We start from the raw sequence: 20,109 nt of genomic DNA, 5'->3' as shown, positions 1-20,109 counted from the left end.
TATCGAGACTGGGACGGCAGTTCGAGACACTGCTGGAACATCTTTTCAAAGGCGCGGCTGTAAAAGCTATCAGAGACACAGAAAGAGAGAGAAAATGGGCTGCCAGTTCACTTCACCGTCTGGTACAGTCATATCTAATCAGCTGAACGGACGCCCCTGTCCGCTTTCCACCCAGCATGAAAGAGAAATATCTAAAAAACAAGAGGCACAACAGACAGTTGCTATGGCCTTCTGAGAACAGATATGCCTTCTGCCAATTGTGGAGCTGGCATTAGACGGTGTTTCCTGCGCCACTGCTGAATTGACAGCATCACGGCAAAAATTAATCATATTTTGCTTAAGTTATGAGCCTGCAGTCTGAATTAAATTGTAGTTAGGTAAAAAGAAACAATTTTACATCGTCTTTGTAGGCTGCATGCAAAAAAAAGACAATTAAAGGAATAAAAATAACTCAATTATTATAAATTGGCCAAAAATTCTAATTTTCAAGTTTGAATTGAAATAACATCAATCAATGAACATGTCAGAGCATCTGCAGAATTAACATAATGAACTGCAAGTCAACATAATTTTTTATACATTTTCTGATTTAATTTTTCCTAATTTTATACTGACATCTAAAGCCACTTTTTGCCTATTCAGTGTTTAACTCTACCACATTATTCTCTTTGAATTATCTTTTCTCTCATGTGGGGTCATACCAGAAAATGGAAACGTCAGAAGTCTCCACAAGCATCTCCACCAGAGAGTCCGCCATCTTGGTGTGAAAGATGATGGTGTTCATCATCTTTCCCAGCTCCCTGTGATCTGCCAGTCCTAGCGAGGCCTTGGACACGCTGGTGTAAGCCTAAACACAAAGAAAGACATCATCGTTAGCATTAATCTTCAAAGTTCATTAATTATTCTGACAACATTTTCGCAATCTTTTCTCAAAGGCTGTGCTTGGTGGGCTTGATTTCCATGAGCAAATCCTCAAGCAAATGAAGAGCATCGAATCAGATTGGAAACTGGACCAGGGCAGAGTCTGAAGAAAAGTGCGGCTTGATGTTTTACCATATCATTAACTTCTGAGAAGGCTTTCTGGGAAATATTTTTGTAAACTTGATACTGTTAAACCAGACAATGTCCAACCAACACAATTTCCTCTCTAGCATACAACATCAAATGAAGACGTGTGCAAAACAGATTCTCTTTGGTGTTTAAGTAAAAAAAAAAAAACTATTTTTTTTGCAGCGAAACAGCTGTGCTATCCAGTGCGTTCAGCTTTTGGACAACCTGAACATAAGTGTGAGAAAACTCAAACAACACAAGGATTGCACACGCCCTGCGATGGCTTTCATCATCTAAAGATCGGCCAATTCAAGGATGATGCCACATGACATTCAGCAGGTGCTAAACTCACAACGCTTGTGGTTATGGAGTCTGGGGAACGACAATAAACATATCGTACAGAACTGAAGTCCACTGCAGAGTAGAAAAAGTATTGAAAAACAGGGCTTATTTTTAGATGTACATTTGCAGACTGCTGCTGCTAGTTTAATCGGCCATAGAGATAAATAGGACCGCACCTTTGGAAACACAAGAGGCCAAATGCAGACGAGCAGACATGAACTGAGTGAACCGTTAGTTGTTATATACTGGCAAGTGCTATCTCAACAACCGGTCCATTAAACAAGAAGAAAGTATGCTAAATTAAAGGAGAGAAAAGGGCATCCCTGCTTCGACCGCAAAGTCAATGCTGCTCTTCAAACTAACTTGCTGCTATCAAACCTGGAGGAGTACTGAATGATTCTAGACATTTTATACACATTAATGCCATTTTATTTAAAGTCTAATTGGTTTCTTTGACCAAAACAGTCATAAGTTTTAATGATCAGTTTTCCTCTATCTGACACTTTTTCTTGCTACTATACATTTAAGACTTCTATACTTACACTATTATTCAAATGTTTGGGGTCGGTACGATTTTTAAATGTTTCTTAAGTCTCTTATGCTCACCAAGGCTGCCGTTAAAGTTACTGCAAAGTAGTTTCGCTTTCACAACAAAACACACAGCGCCTTCACGACATGGCGGCGGCGGCAACAACAATACTACAGCGAGAATAAAAGTTAAGCCTTCCTTCTTTATGCACCAAGAGCTTGTAACACTCCAAAGAGAAAGGAAAAGTTTAAATCGCATCATATGACCCCTTTAACATCAGCTCACACACCCAATCAACATTCCTTTGGGGGGCACTGTAGCGCTCTTATTTAACCCATTTTTAATACACTACAAATATACTGTATGTGGGATTATTAGCAGAAATCATACCATGTGTCATACTCGCGGGGACAGTATGCTTGGAAATAATATTTCATGTCTTCCATTGCATTCGTTATTTGTAGTGCGCCAGCCACCCAATAGCAATAAGCTTTGTGCTTTTGGTAGGCCTACTTTTAATATAAGTCTCAGCTTTCAAAATCAGTTTTATAGCGAAACACAAATTATGTGTCTTACAATAATGTGTTTTTCAAGCTCTTTAATGATCAGATCGCTGTATTTATGTGAACCAATTCATTAAATTATACTGTTTTCTTTGTGAAAATTCCAAAATTTCAAATTTGTGAAAATTCCACCACCTACTCCGCAAAAACGTCTGTGGTGTATAAACTTTTATTCCGCACATGTAGCCTATTTAATTAATAAAACGTTCTAAAAGTTTAAGTGGGCTCCAACTCGTTAACATAAGTTATATTGTTTTCTTTTCAATCAACTTTCCCTCCTAACGTTACTCCGGAGACTCTTTAAAAGCCTACAAAAGCCTGGAGGGGTACAAATGGACGCAATCTATTTTTTTGAATGAATATTCAACCTGCTATGCCGTCACTGGAAGGGTAAGTCAAATGTGTTGTTAGCTAATGTAATTGACCCTAGCTGTCCTTGTAGGTAGCCAGCATAGCACATGTAAGTGACTATTCACAAGCTGTTTTATTCATGGTATAATACAGTAAATGATTGAACATAATATTTAACGTCTTCCATTCATCATTTGTAGCACGCCAGCCACCCAGTAATCGCAATAATTTGTGCTTTTGTTTCTTTTAATATAACACAGCTCAGCTTTCTAAACGGCTTCCCTTATTGATCACGTCTCGGGTAGATTGCATGTTTTCTTGCACGGCGGGATGTTGGACTCATGAAAAATAATCACGTAGTTTGTATTTGCCAAAACTGATTTACTGAAGTCAAAACATGGACAGAAATTGGCTTTAGCGCGAGCGCTGCTTAATTGTGAAGCGGGAGCGACCAGCCAGCATATTTCGACTTTATAGTAGAAACATTTCAACTATATTCTCGTAATATTTCGACTTCATTCTCGTAGTATTTCGACTTTATTCTCGAAATATTACGTGTTGGCAGCATAATCTGATAGGTAGCATTATTCGCCAGAACACCGGGAGCGAATATGAAATGAATGGCGCCAGCATGAGTTTCAAGGCAACAGAGTTCACTGCGTACTTTAATTCAAAAGACATAGACCTGTACATAGCAAAACTTAATAGATTAAGCATAACAGATGCCTATAATGCCCCTGCGGTGCTTTTAACGTGTAGCCTATCAATAAAGGAACTGATAGATTTCCTGACCTGCAGTATCCTGATATCTACAGCTACCTAATCAACTTTCCCTCCTAACGTGACTCCGGAGACTCCTTTAAAAGCCTACAAAAGCCTGGTTGATCACGTCTCGGGTAGATTGCATGTTTTCTTGCACGGCGGGATGTTGGACTCATGAAAAATAATCACGTAGTTTGTATTTGCCAAAACTGATTTACTGAAGTCAAAACATGGACAGAAATTGGCTTTAGCGCGAGCGCTGCTTAATTGTGAAGCGGGAGCGACCAGCCAGCATATTTCGACTTTATAGTAGAAACATTTCAACTATATTCTCGTAATATTTCGACTTCATTCTCGTAGTATTTCGACTTTATTCTCGAAATATTACGACTTTAATCTAGTAATCTTAGATTTTTTAATTTTTTTTAACGTGGCACTAAAACGCCATCGTAATATATATATGAATATATAAATGTAAAATTTCGACCTGGACATGTTTTAGTGCGATTCACCTACATAGCTGAACATATACATCCACCCACCCACATCTGTCATCAGCCTCACACACACTCAGTTGCTCTATAGCTGACTGTTTAAATCCTTGAATTTGCTTTGTTCTGGCAAACTGAGAGCAGTCTGAGCTCAAGACCTTGCAGTGAATAAACTCTGCTGTTATTAGGGCCGATTTGTTTTTGTGGCCATGTGAAAGAGAGGACTCTGGCTGCGAAAAGAGCAAAGGAGAGTGGGAAAAGGCTCAAACACAGAAAACAGTTGTTCAGCTGTGAGAAATGTTCACATTCTGCTGATAGCAGCTTCTCCTGCTGAAGAGGCGAACTGAAACCCTCCTGTGTGAGGAGGTTCGGGCCTGTTTTTGAAGCAATCTTCTAGGTTCAACGCAAATTAAGTTATTTTTGTGGAATTTGTGGCATTACCACAAGGAAATCATCTGTCCAAAAAAGCAAAAATTGTGGTAACTCTAATGGAAGTGCAATAAACACTGATTCAGTCATATAAGATGGCATAAGGCAAGTGTGACAGAATCATTTACTAAACATGCCAGTGTAAAGTTACATGGAATTGTTAAACATCATGACCACATAATGTCGGGTAAACCAGGTAACTTTAACTTGACACTGGCAAGGTTACCAAAGAGGAACTGATTAAATAAAGCAACTTCCACCAACAGGAATTGCATCAGTAATGCACTAAAAATTCATCCAAACAGGAAATGCATAGACAATATAAGAGCTCAAATAAATAAATAGGTTTAACATTATAAATGTTTTTACTAACACTACGGATCAATTTTAGGCATCGGTGCCAAATAAAAGTCTTAATTTCTTTAAAATATGGAACCATCTGTTTCGCTGAACAATGAAAGATCTCATTCTATTAAAGTAGTATTATTATTATTTATTATTACATATTAAAGTAATACAGTTAAAAAATACTAAACTGCAGCAATATGAATCTAAAGAGAACCATAAATAAATACTGACTATTTAAACGTAAAAGGTTCCCACAAATTAATTTCCAATACTTTAATAATTCTTTATATAAATATAAATACATACATATAAAAATGCCAAGATATTATTAATTTCCTTTTTTTTTTTAGACCTGCAAAGCATCATTTTGAAATTCCCTCATATTTCCCGGTTTTCCATGATCATGTAAGGGCTTTAAAAAAAAAACTCCATTGCAAGTATGTTACGGTATCTGTGAGAGAATGAGATCTTGCCTTAAATTATTTTGATAAAGATTCACTTTTGAACTGAGAACATTCTTTTAAGGAAGAGGTCAAATGGCTTCTCTGCTGTGGGACTGGGCAGACCAACACACAGGAAACACATTTGAGCGCTAGCTGGACCATCCCAAAGCCTGCAGTCCAGATCCATTTGAGGTCCACACACGCTCACAGATCCTCAAAATCACATGAACAAGCTTGTCTCTCCATCTCCGCTTCCATTCCCACCCACCCACATGCGTATTCCACAGGGACGAAGTCTGATTTATTTGAGCCTGGATGAAAGGCGCAGGCTCTTCTTGAATAATCAGAGCTTCAAAAGAACAGCATGCATTGTGGTTCATTTCTAAGTAATTCCAAATCAAGCCATTTTTCATACAGCATGTAAAAATGTTGCTTTTATTCGGAAAACAAAGGATAAGCAAACTTTTGCAACAAACATTTGCCAGCATGAAACTTTTTGTTGTGTTGCATCTCAAACTGTGAGAGCATTAGTTGCTTTATGTTAACCGGCATCTGCTAATTAGTAAGAGGGAAGCAGAGATAAGAGCTGTTAATTATGTCTGATTAGGATCAGAGGAAGCAAACACCATGTATTGACCCAGCTCAGATGACTGATATAATTTTACCTGCAGTCTAAACCAGTCCAGCCTCATCCCTCTGAAATCGAACACTTCACCATCTTCAACTGCAACAGACATCCAAACAATTTGTTATATCACAAAATAAAAAATATATATATATTAAGTACACCAGCCTTTATTATTTATTCAATTTGCATCCATAAAGTTCTGAAGTACATTTCATTGTAAAGTACTGATTTATTTTATTTTTTTGCTAAATGCAAAATTTGGCCACTGACCTTGATTATTTAATACATAACCCCCTTTTTTAATTTATGCAAAAATATCGACATTGTAATCCAGGCTGTTACCATGAAATAATATGATGCACAGATTTTACAGATTATAAAACAAACCAATAAATCTTAGAAAATAAGACCAGGGACTTCAATTCTGAATTACTTCAATGTTTTTAAGCACATTATGAATGTTTAAATAAGAGAGGTTCACTACCTTGTTTAACACTGAGAGAGGTCATAGTGTTCACGAAGGATGACATAATAATGGACTCATCCTCTGGGCAGACAGACAGGTTCTACAAGGGAGGAAGACACGATTATTTTACCATTTGCGTGTGTATTTTAAAAGTAAAACAGCATGACGAGCAAGTCTTGCTCCTAATTGGAGTCTCAAAGCTGAATGACAATACTAGTTCTCCATCTAGTGGTGAAGTTCATGTATTTCGCCTCACGTTCTTCCAGACACCCTTTGTGAGTGAATGATTCATAATGTGACTAATGTTCATGTCTGAACCACCCAACTGCACATGACTGATCCTAATCTCATGAAAGCACTACAAATAACAACTGCTCTCATAAGGAAGTGTAACTGATCTGTGTCCTTTCTTTTAGTGCAGTAGGAAGGAAATGGATCCATAGTGCGGACAGTCTCACCTGCACTAGCTCATTGAGCACCACAGCATCAAAGCCGGACAGGTACTGCACATAGTACCTCTGCATCACCGGGCCGTACTTCCGCACATGTGCCCTCAACTCCTCCATGTAAAAGATCAGCTCTGCGATGTGCCTAAGAAAACAAGCAAGAATGAAGGTATAAAAACAGCTTTGGTGTCACATGCATTTTTCCCATTAATTTTCTCCATAAAGACTTAAAAAAAAAAACATGCAAAAAACCAAAACAACTACGATTGGTTCTAAGCCGTAAACCAAAACAATCTACTCCAAGATGAATCACATGAAATATATATATATATATATATATATTTAATCAAATGAGAAGTATTGTTATTGTTAAAACTAAAACAATTAAAAATCGTTCTTGATAATTGCAATAATGCTGAAATAAAACAAAATATAATTATGAAAAAATGTTATTTAAAAAACTTAAATGAAAACAAAAATGTTGCCTTGGCAACTAACTGAAATAAGTTTAAACTGAAGTACTAAAACTGAAATAAAAATAGAAATAGAAAAAAATAGTAATAAAAATGACAAAAGAACATAAAAACCTTACTTTAACATGAAAACTGAAAATATAAAAATAAAAGCGCATTCAAATTATGAATATATACTATTAATTAAACTATTAAAAATGATTAAAGGTGCAGTATGTAATATTGACAGCTAGCGGTTGAAATGGGTACAGCAGTCCAAATTCAAAATATTGTTTCTCCCGCCCCCTCCTCCTCAGATGCGACGCTCCAGTGAGTTGTCAGTTTGAAGACACACAACAGGAATGAGCGCAACTGACAATGGAAGGTGACGAGCCTTACACTATAAGTTGATGAGCTGATTTATCCTCGTTTTAATATGCCTCTGGTCTTAGAGCTTTTTAGATTGATGCCGAGGCTTTTTAGGTTGGGTAGAATCTGTGATCTCTGACTCAGTTCGTTTGCTGGCTTCCATGGCTGCGATACACTGTTTTCCGCTCTCTGGCAACCCGGGGTGACAAAATATTATTGGGTAAATTGGCAGTGGACAGAATCACACAGACCAAAACAAAAACAGGCATTCCAAAATGGAACGCACATTTTCAAAGTAGAATAACTGGCTTTAGCGTTGTTTTTTGGAGAAACAAGTATGTGAACTTAGCATGTTTCCTAAATATCTGCGAATGTATTATGGTTCTTTTTGTGCTTTGGTACAGTCAAAAAATGACATACAGCACCTTTATTAAAAATAGTTTTTGTTAATTGAAATAAACCTGAAATAAAATAAACGAGAAATATTAGATTAAAAACTTGGCAACCAAATGTTAGTTTGGTTTAGAAAATGTGAAAATAAAATAAAAAAAGATAAAAACCAAGTCAAAATTTTAATAAATATATTAACAGTATATAAATAATACTAAAATAACATTTGTAATGCACTGTGGGAATAAATTGCAGTGACTCACCCAAAAAACAAAACAAAAAAAAAATTGAAGTTTTCAGTTTTTAAAAAATATAAAAGTGTAGCATAAAGTATCATTAAAGAATTCAAGATTGAGGTGTAAAAACTGGATTTACTTGTCAATGAAGTCATCTGTGCTTTTCTTTTGGATGTTGTCGGCGTGTCTGAGCAGCCAAATGATCTCATCACGAGCGAAGGAGAGAGCCATGAACACAAACAGAGCCTTGGGACCCAGTAAGCCTGGTTGGTCTGCTAGTACTGTAGCAAGCTCTTTCAGGGCAGATCTCAAGAACTTGCGGCGTTCTCTGTGCATGGAGCCCCTGGATGAAATTATAAAAAATATAGATACTGTAAATATAGAGGAGTGACGACTGTTTTGGTTTGGTATCTTCAGAAATACAAAGTTACCACTTACACCTTGATTAGAAATTACTTTATTAAAATTTCTTTATCAGAAGTACCACTTACGCATGTGACAGAGCAGATTCTTTGCATTCACGGATGTCATTGACACGTTTGTTGTAACTGTAGAAGATAAAGAAAACAAACACATCAACATCATTATATATACACAACACATTGACATGCTTTATATGAAATGCATGAACCACATTTTGATAATTAAAACATTACATTTATGATGCACACAATATGTAAATTAATTCTAGAAAATGTGAGAATTTGTGTGCCAGTAGAAATCGCTGACCCGCGAATGTTTACAAAGAGATCCTCTGCAGCTTTGTGAATGTGGAAGACCTCGTCCCTGAACAGACAGAGACAGGAACTGCTCTGAAGGGCCAACTTCCACAGACTGAGAGCTGCGGGGTCAGTGTTCAGAGCCGCATGACACAAGATGAACCCGACTAGGACACAGAACAGAGAAAGAGACTCTTATATACCACCACATACACTACTGTTACATACAAAGACATTTCCTGTCAATCAGTGATGTGTGTAAAAACCAGCCCCACACAGAATCTGTGTCCACAGAATTGGAAGTCGTTCACAAATATTGTTAAATATTTTGTTTAATTTGACGATGCTTTAATATATTTAATACACTCTCCAATTTCCTTAAAATAAAAATGTGAGGGGAAAAAACAGATTCCATCTGGGCCAGTTAAAAATTGAACCACATCATGTAAATGCAATACTACTAAAAATGACTAGTGAATTTCTTAAAATCAAAATTTAAACAATTGTAGCTTTGAATGAATTATGCATTTATATAGCGCTTTATTGTGTATTGCTGTAGACCCAAAGCGCTTTACAATCATGTGGGGGGTCTCTCCTCAACCACCACCAGTGTGCAGCATCCACTTGGATGATGCGATGGCAGCCACAGGACAACGGCGCCAGTGCGCTCACCACACACCAGCTACAGGTGGAGAGGAGAGAGAGTCACAGAGCCAATCAAGTGAATGGGGATTATTAGGAGGCCATGAATGACAAGGGCCAGTGGCGGCAATTTGGCCAGGAATTTTGCAGGGTTACACCCCCTCTCTTTACGAGAAGTGCCATGGGATTTTTAATGACCACAGAGTCAGGACCTCGGTTTAACGTCTCATCCGAAGGACGGTGCTTTTTGACAGTATAGTGTCCCCGTCACTATACTGGGGCATTAGGACCCACACAGACCACAGGGTAAGCACCCCCTGCTGGTCTCACTAACACCTCTTCCAACAGCAACCTAGTTTTCCCAAGAAGTCTCCCATCCAGGTACTGACCAGGCTCAACCCTGCTTAGCTTCAGTGGGCAACCAGTCTTGGGCTGCAGGGTGATATGACTGTGGCGATTTTCCTTCAATCTGAGGTATAACAACTATATAACAGCACTCACAAGAAATCTAACTTCGGTAACATCCATGTATGTCCAGAAAAAAATAATTTCAGAGGCAGAGTGTCATTACATTTTGATGAAAAATTAAGAAAAAATGTTTAAATTAATAATAGGGACACTTATTAAGAAAGTAAAAAGAGTCAGTTTTAAATTTCATGCTGTCTTTAATAACACACTTACAGACGATCCATTTCTCCATGGTGTCCAAGGATAAGTATTCACAGGGCATCTGAAACACAGTGACCAGCAGAATACATATGATCAAATAAACTTCAACTTAAACTGATTTCTGTTATATGCCAAGACACAATTTAAATTTAAGTTTTTCCATCCAATAAGCTTTATTTCAATTACTGAAAATTCTTTTTAATAGTTTTAATTAACAATTACAGTGCCCCTCATTTTTAAGCACTGTAAGATGCTGGTTATGGCTCTTTTAAACAGCTTAATGATACTTAGTTTTGGCCAGAACCAAAGGCAAAACCACTGACATTAGTATACACTATGTGCTTGTTTGCTAACTGGTTAGTGAGCTTAGCAACATGCTTACATCAGACTACTGGGATCAACAGAGAGCATTCATTTAGGCTTGTGTGCTTCATGTGAGGAACTAATTTATATGGTGTGCATGAGAGTTGGTTAGCGGAGTTGCTATGAAGAGAGTTTCAAATAAATCACCAGACCTGACAAGACAGCCGTGTATGACAACTGAACGTTTTGGGACTGATTACGAAAAGAATTAAAGACTATAGCGCATCCTGACCGTGTCAGACTGAGCTGGGTTGAGCATGGTGCTGGGAGCACTAATCAAACTGAGCAGCTGAGCGTTCCTCCACTGATCTGCAGACAGATTTCGGCGTGGGTACACCATCTGCAGGGAGACCAGTGCATCTTGCAGCGACTGTCAAAAACAGAAAGAGGCAGAAAATGGCAGTGAGCTCGGATTAAACCATGTCCTCCATATGAGATGGGAAACAGAGTAATAGGACTTTTATCTCATTGTAGCAGATTTTACTTTTCCGTGAGGGACAAACTCCTCCATCATCTTTTTCAGTGGGTTCTCATAATCCACAATCATCTGTCCAAGCCTGGGATATTCTCGATCACTGAACAAAAAAAAAACATCACACAATACGTGACCTCAGCACAGTTCTGTCATTGGTCACATCCAAATGACAGCACAATAAAATCTTAGTGTGTGGCTCTACATAAGATGCTACTTATATATGTATTACCTGGAACCGTGTGTCATTTCGTGGGCATAGTTGTAGAGGCCGATTATCGCTTTGCGCTCCTCAATTCGAGAAAGCAGCATCATCAGGGTAATGTATGTCACCACTAAATCCAGGTAGTTCTTTGTGAGGTCAAAATTTACAGTCTGCATTGTGGAAAAAATACACTTTGTTATATCTGACATGTCAGAAAATTCAAAGACATCATTGATTGCCATTAATTCAACTCACAATGTCAAAGAAAACTTGACAAGCGTCAATAGTGTTCAGAAGTTCACAAACGTGGTCCTGGAGGAACAGAAGAGCACAAATATTTAAGTTTTAAAAGACCCTCATTGTGTCTTTTATCAAAAATAAAAATATAAAAAAAACATACACAAATATATAATTTTGCACTGTTTTACTTAATAAACAGTATATTCAATATTAAATAGTATATATAATTACATTAAATTACAAGCTGAAATAAATGTAAACAAAAATGAGAAATGTAAACAAATTGGAAACTAGCTGAAATGTTAGTTCAGTTTACCTTTAATGACTAAAATGACCAAAAATAAAAATAAATTACTAAACAAAAACTAAATCTAAATATATATAATGAATATAAATATTACATTTTATATATAAAAAATAAAAGCAAATTCAAAATATGAATACGAATCATATATAAACAATACTAAAATATCATTGTCACATATAAAAATACAAATCATGTAAGTATAAAAATAAAAACTACATCCATGGGGTCTTATTCATGAAAAAACAGCAGAATTAATTTGCATAAGTAGTTTGTAAACCCTCTAACTTAAACTGCATTCAATTCACTGCAACAATTTACATGAGAATGATTTTATGAACATTTTACACAGAGATTCATTCTGTTGGAGTTTTTTGAATGAGGTCAATAGAGCAGAACTGCACACATACCTTAAATTCCATAACATCCACAAAGGTGAAGTAATATAGAGCTAAATTCTTCAGTATTTCTGACTTTTCTTTTTGTAGTTGTGCAAGCTGTTGCTGTAACATAAAAAACAAGTGCAAATTAAACACGGTCACATAAAACAAAGTCTTAATTGTGATATCTGACTAGGAAACTTATCAGCAGGGTTCACATTAGATCATCTGAACTGAAAAATCCACACAAATCTCAGCCTGCTGGATTTAGTCTCAGAGCAGGGTTCAGTAATAATAATGATGTGAGAGAGTTTCAAGACATTTGACGGGAACGGTTACTTGCCCTTTTAGGACAGTTCTGCATTGTAACTTATGTTCACTGGTATGTATCTATTTTAAGCCTTGCAAACTTCAACATTTGGATTTTTGTGATGCATTATACACTGCTGCTGTGAATTGTGTCAATTCAGGTGATTCTACTGTGATGAGAATTTGTCGAAACTCAAAGACAGCGTTTCTCAGATTTGATTTTTGACAGTCAAACTAGTGAATGAACCCTGCATCAAGTCCTGACACGCACAGGCCTTTACCCTTTGTTTGTCTTTATTGTATATGCAACTCTAGAGCAAAAATGCATTACCGCTGCACCTGGGAAGATACTCAAAATAACACGAGTATTCTGACCTCATTTCAGACATGCACATCTTTATTATATGATGTCCTGCTAATACCATTATATTTTAGTGACGTTTGGATAATATTATATATTAGTTCAAAAAGAGTTACAACTCAATTCAAATAAGTCTTAAAAATGTAGTAAAAACTACATGATTTGTGAAGACTTTTGTCATTTCAGCAGTTTTTGCCAGAGTGAAGGGTAGTGCAAATGCGCTCTAGAATCAAGTTAGTGACAGAATTCTTAGTATCTATCAGGATTTCCAGAAAACCAGGTTAGAGCTAAAAGAGTTAATGATGCACTTCAGATACCCATAAAGCCCAATATCAGAGAAACTACGTTAAAGACAGAAGACACAAATTCCATCAAACCACACCATCCCCACCCTGCAAACTTTTATTGGAAATATATTCACATCCTATCCAAATAAAGGATATAATTCCACTAGATAATGAGGTTACATGTAAATTGAGTCCGGTATTTAAATACTGTAATCCTATATGAGGTAGAGATGATTAAAAAAACAGCAGAGAGGGAGATGAAACTGTAATAAGCGCAAAGACCTGGTACTGCAAGAGTTAATCTTAAAACAAACAAACATGTTCAGGTCACATTTCACTCCTAAATCAAAACATTTTAAAATATATAAAATACTTTTAGGACAATAAAGATGATATTTTCAATACAATTGGTCACATTTTCTTTTTATAAATCTGCATCAATTAAAGCCAGTAACACAAATAATATAATTTAAACAATTTAGCATAGTTTTTTTCCACACAATATTACTGAACTAGTCATGAGGATTGGGAGAAAATGTCCGTAATTGTCATTAAATTAAAAAAAAATTTAAAACCACAAATATCACAAAATATCCCCTCTCACTGAATTCTGGGGTAAAATATGACCAGGACACATTCTTGGCAGGTTTCATGAGATTCTACCACAAAACCAAGCAAACTGTAAATCAAAGCTACACTTGGCATAGTTTGAAGTTCAAAAAGTTTCCTTATCTCCATCTCCGCTCTTTTCAGAGTAAAGTGTGTTGGGGCACAACTATGTGATGCTGTGCACAACAGGCTAAACCTCATTTCAAACTTGTTTTGAATAGAGTGGATAAATATGTTAAGGAAAGCATGTAACCATGCAGTAACAGACTTAAAGGAAGCTCAGAACACATCCCAAACAGTATCACAGCTACTCCAAATAAATACAATTGACTGCCATTATATTTTAAGAGTGATTTAAAGGGCCCATCTGAGATTCCTTTTGTCAATGTAGGTTACTGAAATACCGACATATATATGTGAGTACAACTGAAATGTTAAACTACATATACATAAGAGCAGGAACTAAATAAAGCAAATGGGACTTCACATGGAGTCCAAACTTACCAAAAGAATAATCCAGAAAATAGCCATGTTAAGCATGCAAAAAATGCAAAAAAACAAGAAACAAAAAAAGGAAATATAAAACAACTCTAAAAGGCAACTGAAACACAGTTAAAACATGACACAGCTCCACATCATTGCGAGAAGCAGTTAAACATCTTTAACACAAAGTAGGAGGCAAAGCGGCATCTGAAATATACAACACTTCAAACGGACATGGTGGTTGGTTATTACAAAGAGACCAAAATGAAAAAAATTAACAAAACACACACTTGAGACATGGAATGAATATAAAAATCATATTGTATAGCACGCATGAAAAAAATGTTTGGTTAATTTGTTATGAGACCATCCCATTAAATAAATTAAGGCAAATCCAAGATGTCATGATGCTGATGATTTTCCTGTTTTCCCAAAATAAACCTTTGTGGCTTATGAACAAAAACTCAGGCTAAATGTCATCTTTACACCTTTTCCTCCAAAATGGTGCTGACTGACATTCCAGAGTTTGCTCTTGGATTTAGAACCGGCACGAATATCATTTACTTGACAGCCGAACGATAATGTATTTATATCTGTTTTTATACCACCACATTGCTTTTGATATAGCATCAAAGGTTATGTAAACATACAACAAATTTATTGTCACTCAATTCACACATATGATTTTTGTAAATGAAATTTTATTTATGAACAAATGGGGAAAATAAGTAGTGTCCGTCAACTGACTGTGCATCAAGACACACCAATCGGGTGCTTCCAATGTCCGAAACTTTTTTGATTATAACGGGAGTGGTCTAGTTTTGAAGAAAATCCTGCCGGAAATGTGCAGAATTGTGTCAGAATAGGTACTGACACTGGCACTAGGATCTTGTCGGTGGAAAAGGGTTATCTGAGACAAATAACCAGGGGGAAAATGTACTTTTCCCCATAGTAGTACAAGTCATTTGACTTGTGCACAGAGACCAGAGACTGTAATAGCAGGAATGCCAGAGAAAAACCAGTAGAGGTGTGAATCTATGACATGACTTCCTAAAGCAACATGGGCTGAATTGATGTTCCTAATGACGTTTCTTAATCTGATAAACACCAGTGGAGAAAAGGTGACTGCATCTTTTCTCTGGGTAATATGGATTGATCCACACAAAAATTATTCCACATAAGAATAAATCTTATTTGTGATGATGTGGTCAAGTTAAGTGTGGCCAAAGGTTCCTGGAAAGACAGACAGACCTGGGAAAGCCTCTCTCATGGGGACATCACATCATGTTCTGACCTAATAAAGCTGACACTACATCAAACATTTGAAAAATATAAAAAGAATTGGGCTGGATGACAAAACATTGTGTTTTTACAATGACCTCAAACTAAACCTCCATTTTCCATATTTTCCAACCATAAGCAGTGATGCTTGAATCACTCTCTGATGGTTGAGGAATGAGCACCATGGTAACCCATGAACAGCATGCTAAACATGCTTCAGAGATGTTCAGGGTTGTGGCAATGGCAATAAAGTGTTACAGAAAGGACTGGGCTTGGTGACTGTGGTTTTGGAGGGGGTATGATGCTAATCAGATGGGAGACTAAAACTGCTGAAACACAGAAAACAGATTATTGAGCACTTGTTTCACTACTACAACAATTGTCACCCAACACCACATACACTTAATATCAGCACAGGAGATGTATACAAAGCTGTATATTTGCTAAAGATCTATAGTCATCATTTAGAGCAGTGGTTCTCTAACTTAATATTACATATTCAAATAATATAGCTCTTATCTAAAATAGAATTCTTAAAATAAACAAATCATATTTCGTTTTATTTTCTCTTAATTATTGTTTTTATTGAAGAACATACAGATTTTTAATAGAGAGCATAACCTTTGGAATCTTAAATTTATCTAATATATTAAATTAATTAACCATGATTAATTAAATGTATCAATAAAAAAGTTTGAAGAAAAGCAGCTTTTTATAGCAGAAAAGGGTTGACAACCGCTGACAGGAACTATTCTCCAAGTTTGCAGTTAAACAACCACCAACATTGGACACAGTTAATATTATAAGTATTTATAATCTTAAATTGATCAAAATCATCTAAAGTCACATTTGTTGAAGAGTTAATGTCATTAAGGAGTCCCTTTCAGCCTTTTTTATTTCATCAGCAACACTGAGAATTAGGGCTGTGCAAAAAATGGAATGCGATTTTCATGCTCATTCCATTTTTTGCACAGCCCTACTGAGAATAGTGCAAAATATCTGATATGATCCGGGTCACGGCACCATATTTGAAGAGGGGTATATTATCTTGTCCATTGATGAGCATTCTTAACATTATGAATTTTGATTGATCTGATATAATAACAGAAAACAGAGGAAAAACACCTTCCACTGACTGATGAAAAACTGGGATGATTCTTGGTAAACATGGTGATCAAAACCTCATTTACTGATGCACCACTGAAAGCAGTAGAAAACATGCAATACTTTCTTTCAACACTTATCTTGACTTGACAACACTTAAACATACTTGATTCATAAAAGAAACTTACGTTGTTGTTGCGTGTCTCGATGGCCGGGAATTTTCTAACGATGAATTTCACGGCTGACTCCAGGTTTTTGTCAATCAGGTAAGAAGGCTTTGCCTTGGGATCTCCACAGGCCTACAACAAACAGGGAAAATCATCACTGCTAAATGTGCAACCGCTCGAACAGGACCACTGTGAACGTGCAGAAAACTGACTGATATTCCACTGATCATGAAACAAAGATTCAAACTGTTTGAGACAGATCAGAGAGGATGAAAAGTGAGGTAAAGTGCAGGGATTTGATCACAGTTAGAAAATGCAGTGGAAGAAATAAAAAAAATAAATAAGAAAGAGCCAGAATGTTGAGACTGAAAATAGAGACTGAAAGTGAAAGAAGGACAGATAGAATGGAAAACAGGAATGGGAATCAAAAGGAATTTAATGATTCAATGGTCATCACGGTTTTTAGAACCCTTTAGGAAGCACAAAATAATTTATTCAAACTATATTGTACTATATAACGAATATATTTTGTAAAAATAAATACATTTTATTATATAAAGATATAGACATTTTTGACTCATTTGACCAAAACAATCAGTTCAAAAGAGTAATTCGTTTGGGAATCAAACTATAACCAGTATTTATGATGCAAGAAAAAAAAACACATTGTTGATTTTTTTTTTTTTAGCATATTATTTTGTTGGGCACAGTGTCTCTTCACAATCAATTACGAACGCAAACGTTATTTTAGTACATTGTTCATGGTTTTGTTTTAAATAGGGCTTGGTATCGTGTTCGATCATTTTTAGGCACCGACTGAATTGCCTCGATACTATTAAATATCGAATATATATCGAAATGTCTTGTCGTTCGGTACCAAATTTCAATACCTAAGGTTTTAATCTCGTCAACGTCAGTGAGCCAGTAAGCGTGCAGCATGCTTGATGTGCCTAAATCATGTGCTGGTGATTAGGTGTGTTCGACTTAAAGCATCACTGCGCAGACCGATCGGTGTCTGACATCAAAGTACCGCGAGAGTGATTCGAAAGCATAAGGAATCGCGTGCTGTCTAATCGTTCTGCGTGCTGTCTAATCGTTCTGCGCAGCGCCGCTTCAAGTCGAACACACCTATTGGCTCTGGTGAGGCATCAAGGAAAACACGTTATGTGACCATTCACACTGTAGCATCATGCTACATAGGACAATTTATAAAATGTATACTATATCAAAACTCACTTTAAACCACAATCGAGTGTTTGTAATAACCTCCGATTGCGATCTAATGAGGGTTTTGGTCATATAATGTTGCAGAAATATGTTATTTGTAGCCTTTTGTATTCAAGCTAATCGCTACACCTGCTTAGCATTTCTCATGTAAACACACTGTATTGTAATAAAAATAAGCAGAATCTCATGAAAATCTCATACACATCATTAGCTGTCGTAATCGCGCATTTCTTAGCTTCATGTTTCAGCCCTGTAAATGTTTTCCTGGAAGTGTAATGCATGCTCGTCGTCGGAGACAGGGAGGGTTATGAACACCTAATATGACTGACATATGAGCAGCGAATGAGCTTCCTCTGAGTCAGAACAGTGATCGCGGAAGAGAAAACACAGGCAGACAGCACTGGAAATAGCTAATGATATCGCGGAAATCAGCGGAAAGTGAATAGAAATGATAATTCCGTCTAAGCTATGTGTTTTAAAATGAAAACGCACTAGCGTAAACATAGCCTAGGGACATTAGTTCTGAGGACATCATCAGTGAAGAGAGGGCTTGTCTGTCTCCTGAAAAAGCGGAGATGCTCATTTTTTTGAAGAACTGCTGAGTGATTTAAAGATCTTAAGCATACAGCAGTGAGCCTCACATACTGACTTAAAACTGTTCATTTTGCACTGAAAACTATTTGAACTTTATTAAAACTATTTGCACTGATTTATTGTGTTGGTTACATTTTGTTCCTTTGTGCAGTGGCTCAAGAGACGAGTCGGAGTCTGTAAAAACTCAACAAACTGAAAAAAAAAATAGTTTTAATTATGAGGTAATGTAAGTTTTTTGAGGTAATGTAATCTTGTTAAAATGGATTTCATAAAATTGGTATCGAAAAAAATATCGTTCAGGAACCGGTATTGAAGTCAAGGTATCGGTATCAACATTTTTTGAACGATACCCAGCCCTAGTTTTAAAAATGTTAACGGTCTGGATTCCCAACCCTAATGGAAGGACAGATAAAAGGGAAAAAGAGGAAAAGAGAGAGGACAGGATTGAAAATGTTCTTCAAACGGACAAAGTGCTGCGTGAGAAGTTGGAGAGCAGTTAGTGGAACACGGACAGCAGTGTATGATCAGAAACAGTCCTGGAGAGAGAGAGCAACAGAGAGATGGTGGGTTTGCTGGATAGTGCGTCTTATTGGCTGGCTGTTCTGTAAGAGGTGAGTGTCTTACAGAGTGAAGGAGCTGGAACGCGTCAGTGGACGTGCAGTTGAGGCAGGGCAGTGTGTATGGTCACATGACACGTTACATGATGCTTTACATGCACCTACGGCTAACGCAGCATTGAACCTCAAGACCATTCCAGTGTGCACGGCAACACACAGGACTCTAGGTGCTGTAAAACAACGTGTTTTTTACAAAGCCCATTAGGTCGTTCCCAAAAAAAAGACACCGCATGGCTAGCAAACTGACACTCAGGCCCTGGAAATAATGCAAACCGGCAATCATCTCAGGGTAACAGAACGAAACCCACTAACATTAAATTTACATTAACTGAATTACTCCTGTGCCCACTGATAATTTAACACAGCCAATCACAGTGGAGTGAGTAAATAAACCGAAAGAGAATCTACACACTATGCCTCAAAAAATGGCTGGTTATGTTCTTCCTTGTTCTTTATCGTATAGTTGACATCCAACTGGTGCTTTGAAGTTAAAAGCAAACTTTGTGAAAATAAGGAGGATGGTAAAAACAAAACAAACAAATAAGGGAAAAAATGGGGGGGGGGAAATAAAAATAAGCCTCGTGCATTAATAATATTATCCCAACAAATGTAGCAAAGGTTTGTAGTTACATATATTTGGCTGGGCGATAGTCATTTTTACTTTTGTTTTACTTTTGTCATCATATAGCATTGATAACAGCAAATATTAAACATTTTAGGAGCAATCACCAGAAAATGAACATTTATTAATATTTCATATTGTACATTATTATGCTTAAAG

The 20,109-nt window shown here is 36.6% G+C and overlaps 1 protein-coding gene across 1 annotated transcript in view; it reads right to left on the bottom strand.

The window, feature by feature from the left end:
- LOC107676070 (nck-associated protein 1-like) overlaps positions 1-20,109 on the bottom strand; it is a 61,134-nt gene that overhangs the window by 24,067 nt on the left and 16,958 nt on the right. Inside the window, exons 3-17 of the mRNA XM_016470595.1 lie at positions 16,912-17,022; positions 12,320-12,412; positions 11,621-11,677; positions 11,393-11,535; positions 11,173-11,263; positions 10,921-11,058; positions 10,338-10,386; positions 9,025-9,181; positions 8,787-8,843; positions 8,435-8,638; positions 6,861-6,993; positions 6,421-6,502; positions 5,974-6,032; positions 702-847; positions 1-66 (exon numbers count right to left, since the gene is read on the bottom strand). Of these exons, the coding sequence (XP_016326081.1) occupies positions 1-66; positions 702-847; positions 5,974-6,032; positions 6,421-6,502; positions 6,861-6,993; positions 8,435-8,638; positions 8,787-8,843; positions 9,025-9,181; positions 10,338-10,386; positions 10,921-11,058; positions 11,173-11,263; positions 11,393-11,535; positions 11,621-11,677; positions 12,320-12,412; positions 16,912-17,022 (1,586 nt within the window). The remainder of the gene's footprint in view (positions 67-701; positions 848-5,973; positions 6,033-6,420; positions 6,503-6,860; positions 6,994-8,434; positions 8,639-8,786; positions 8,844-9,024; positions 9,182-10,337; positions 10,387-10,920; positions 11,059-11,172; positions 11,264-11,392; positions 11,536-11,620; positions 11,678-12,319; positions 12,413-16,911; positions 17,023-20,109) is intronic.

Source organism: Sinocyclocheilus anshuiensis, unplaced genomic scaffold (genome assembly GCF_001515605.1).
Source record: "Sinocyclocheilus anshuiensis isolate Anshui unplaced genomic scaffold, SAMN03320099.WGS_v1.1 scaffold1932, whole genome shotgun sequence".
Classification (NCBI taxonomy): Eukaryota; Metazoa; Chordata; class Actinopteri; order Cypriniformes; family Cyprinidae; genus Sinocyclocheilus; species Sinocyclocheilus anshuiensis.
This window is presented reverse-complemented; position numbering and strand designations above follow the sequence as displayed.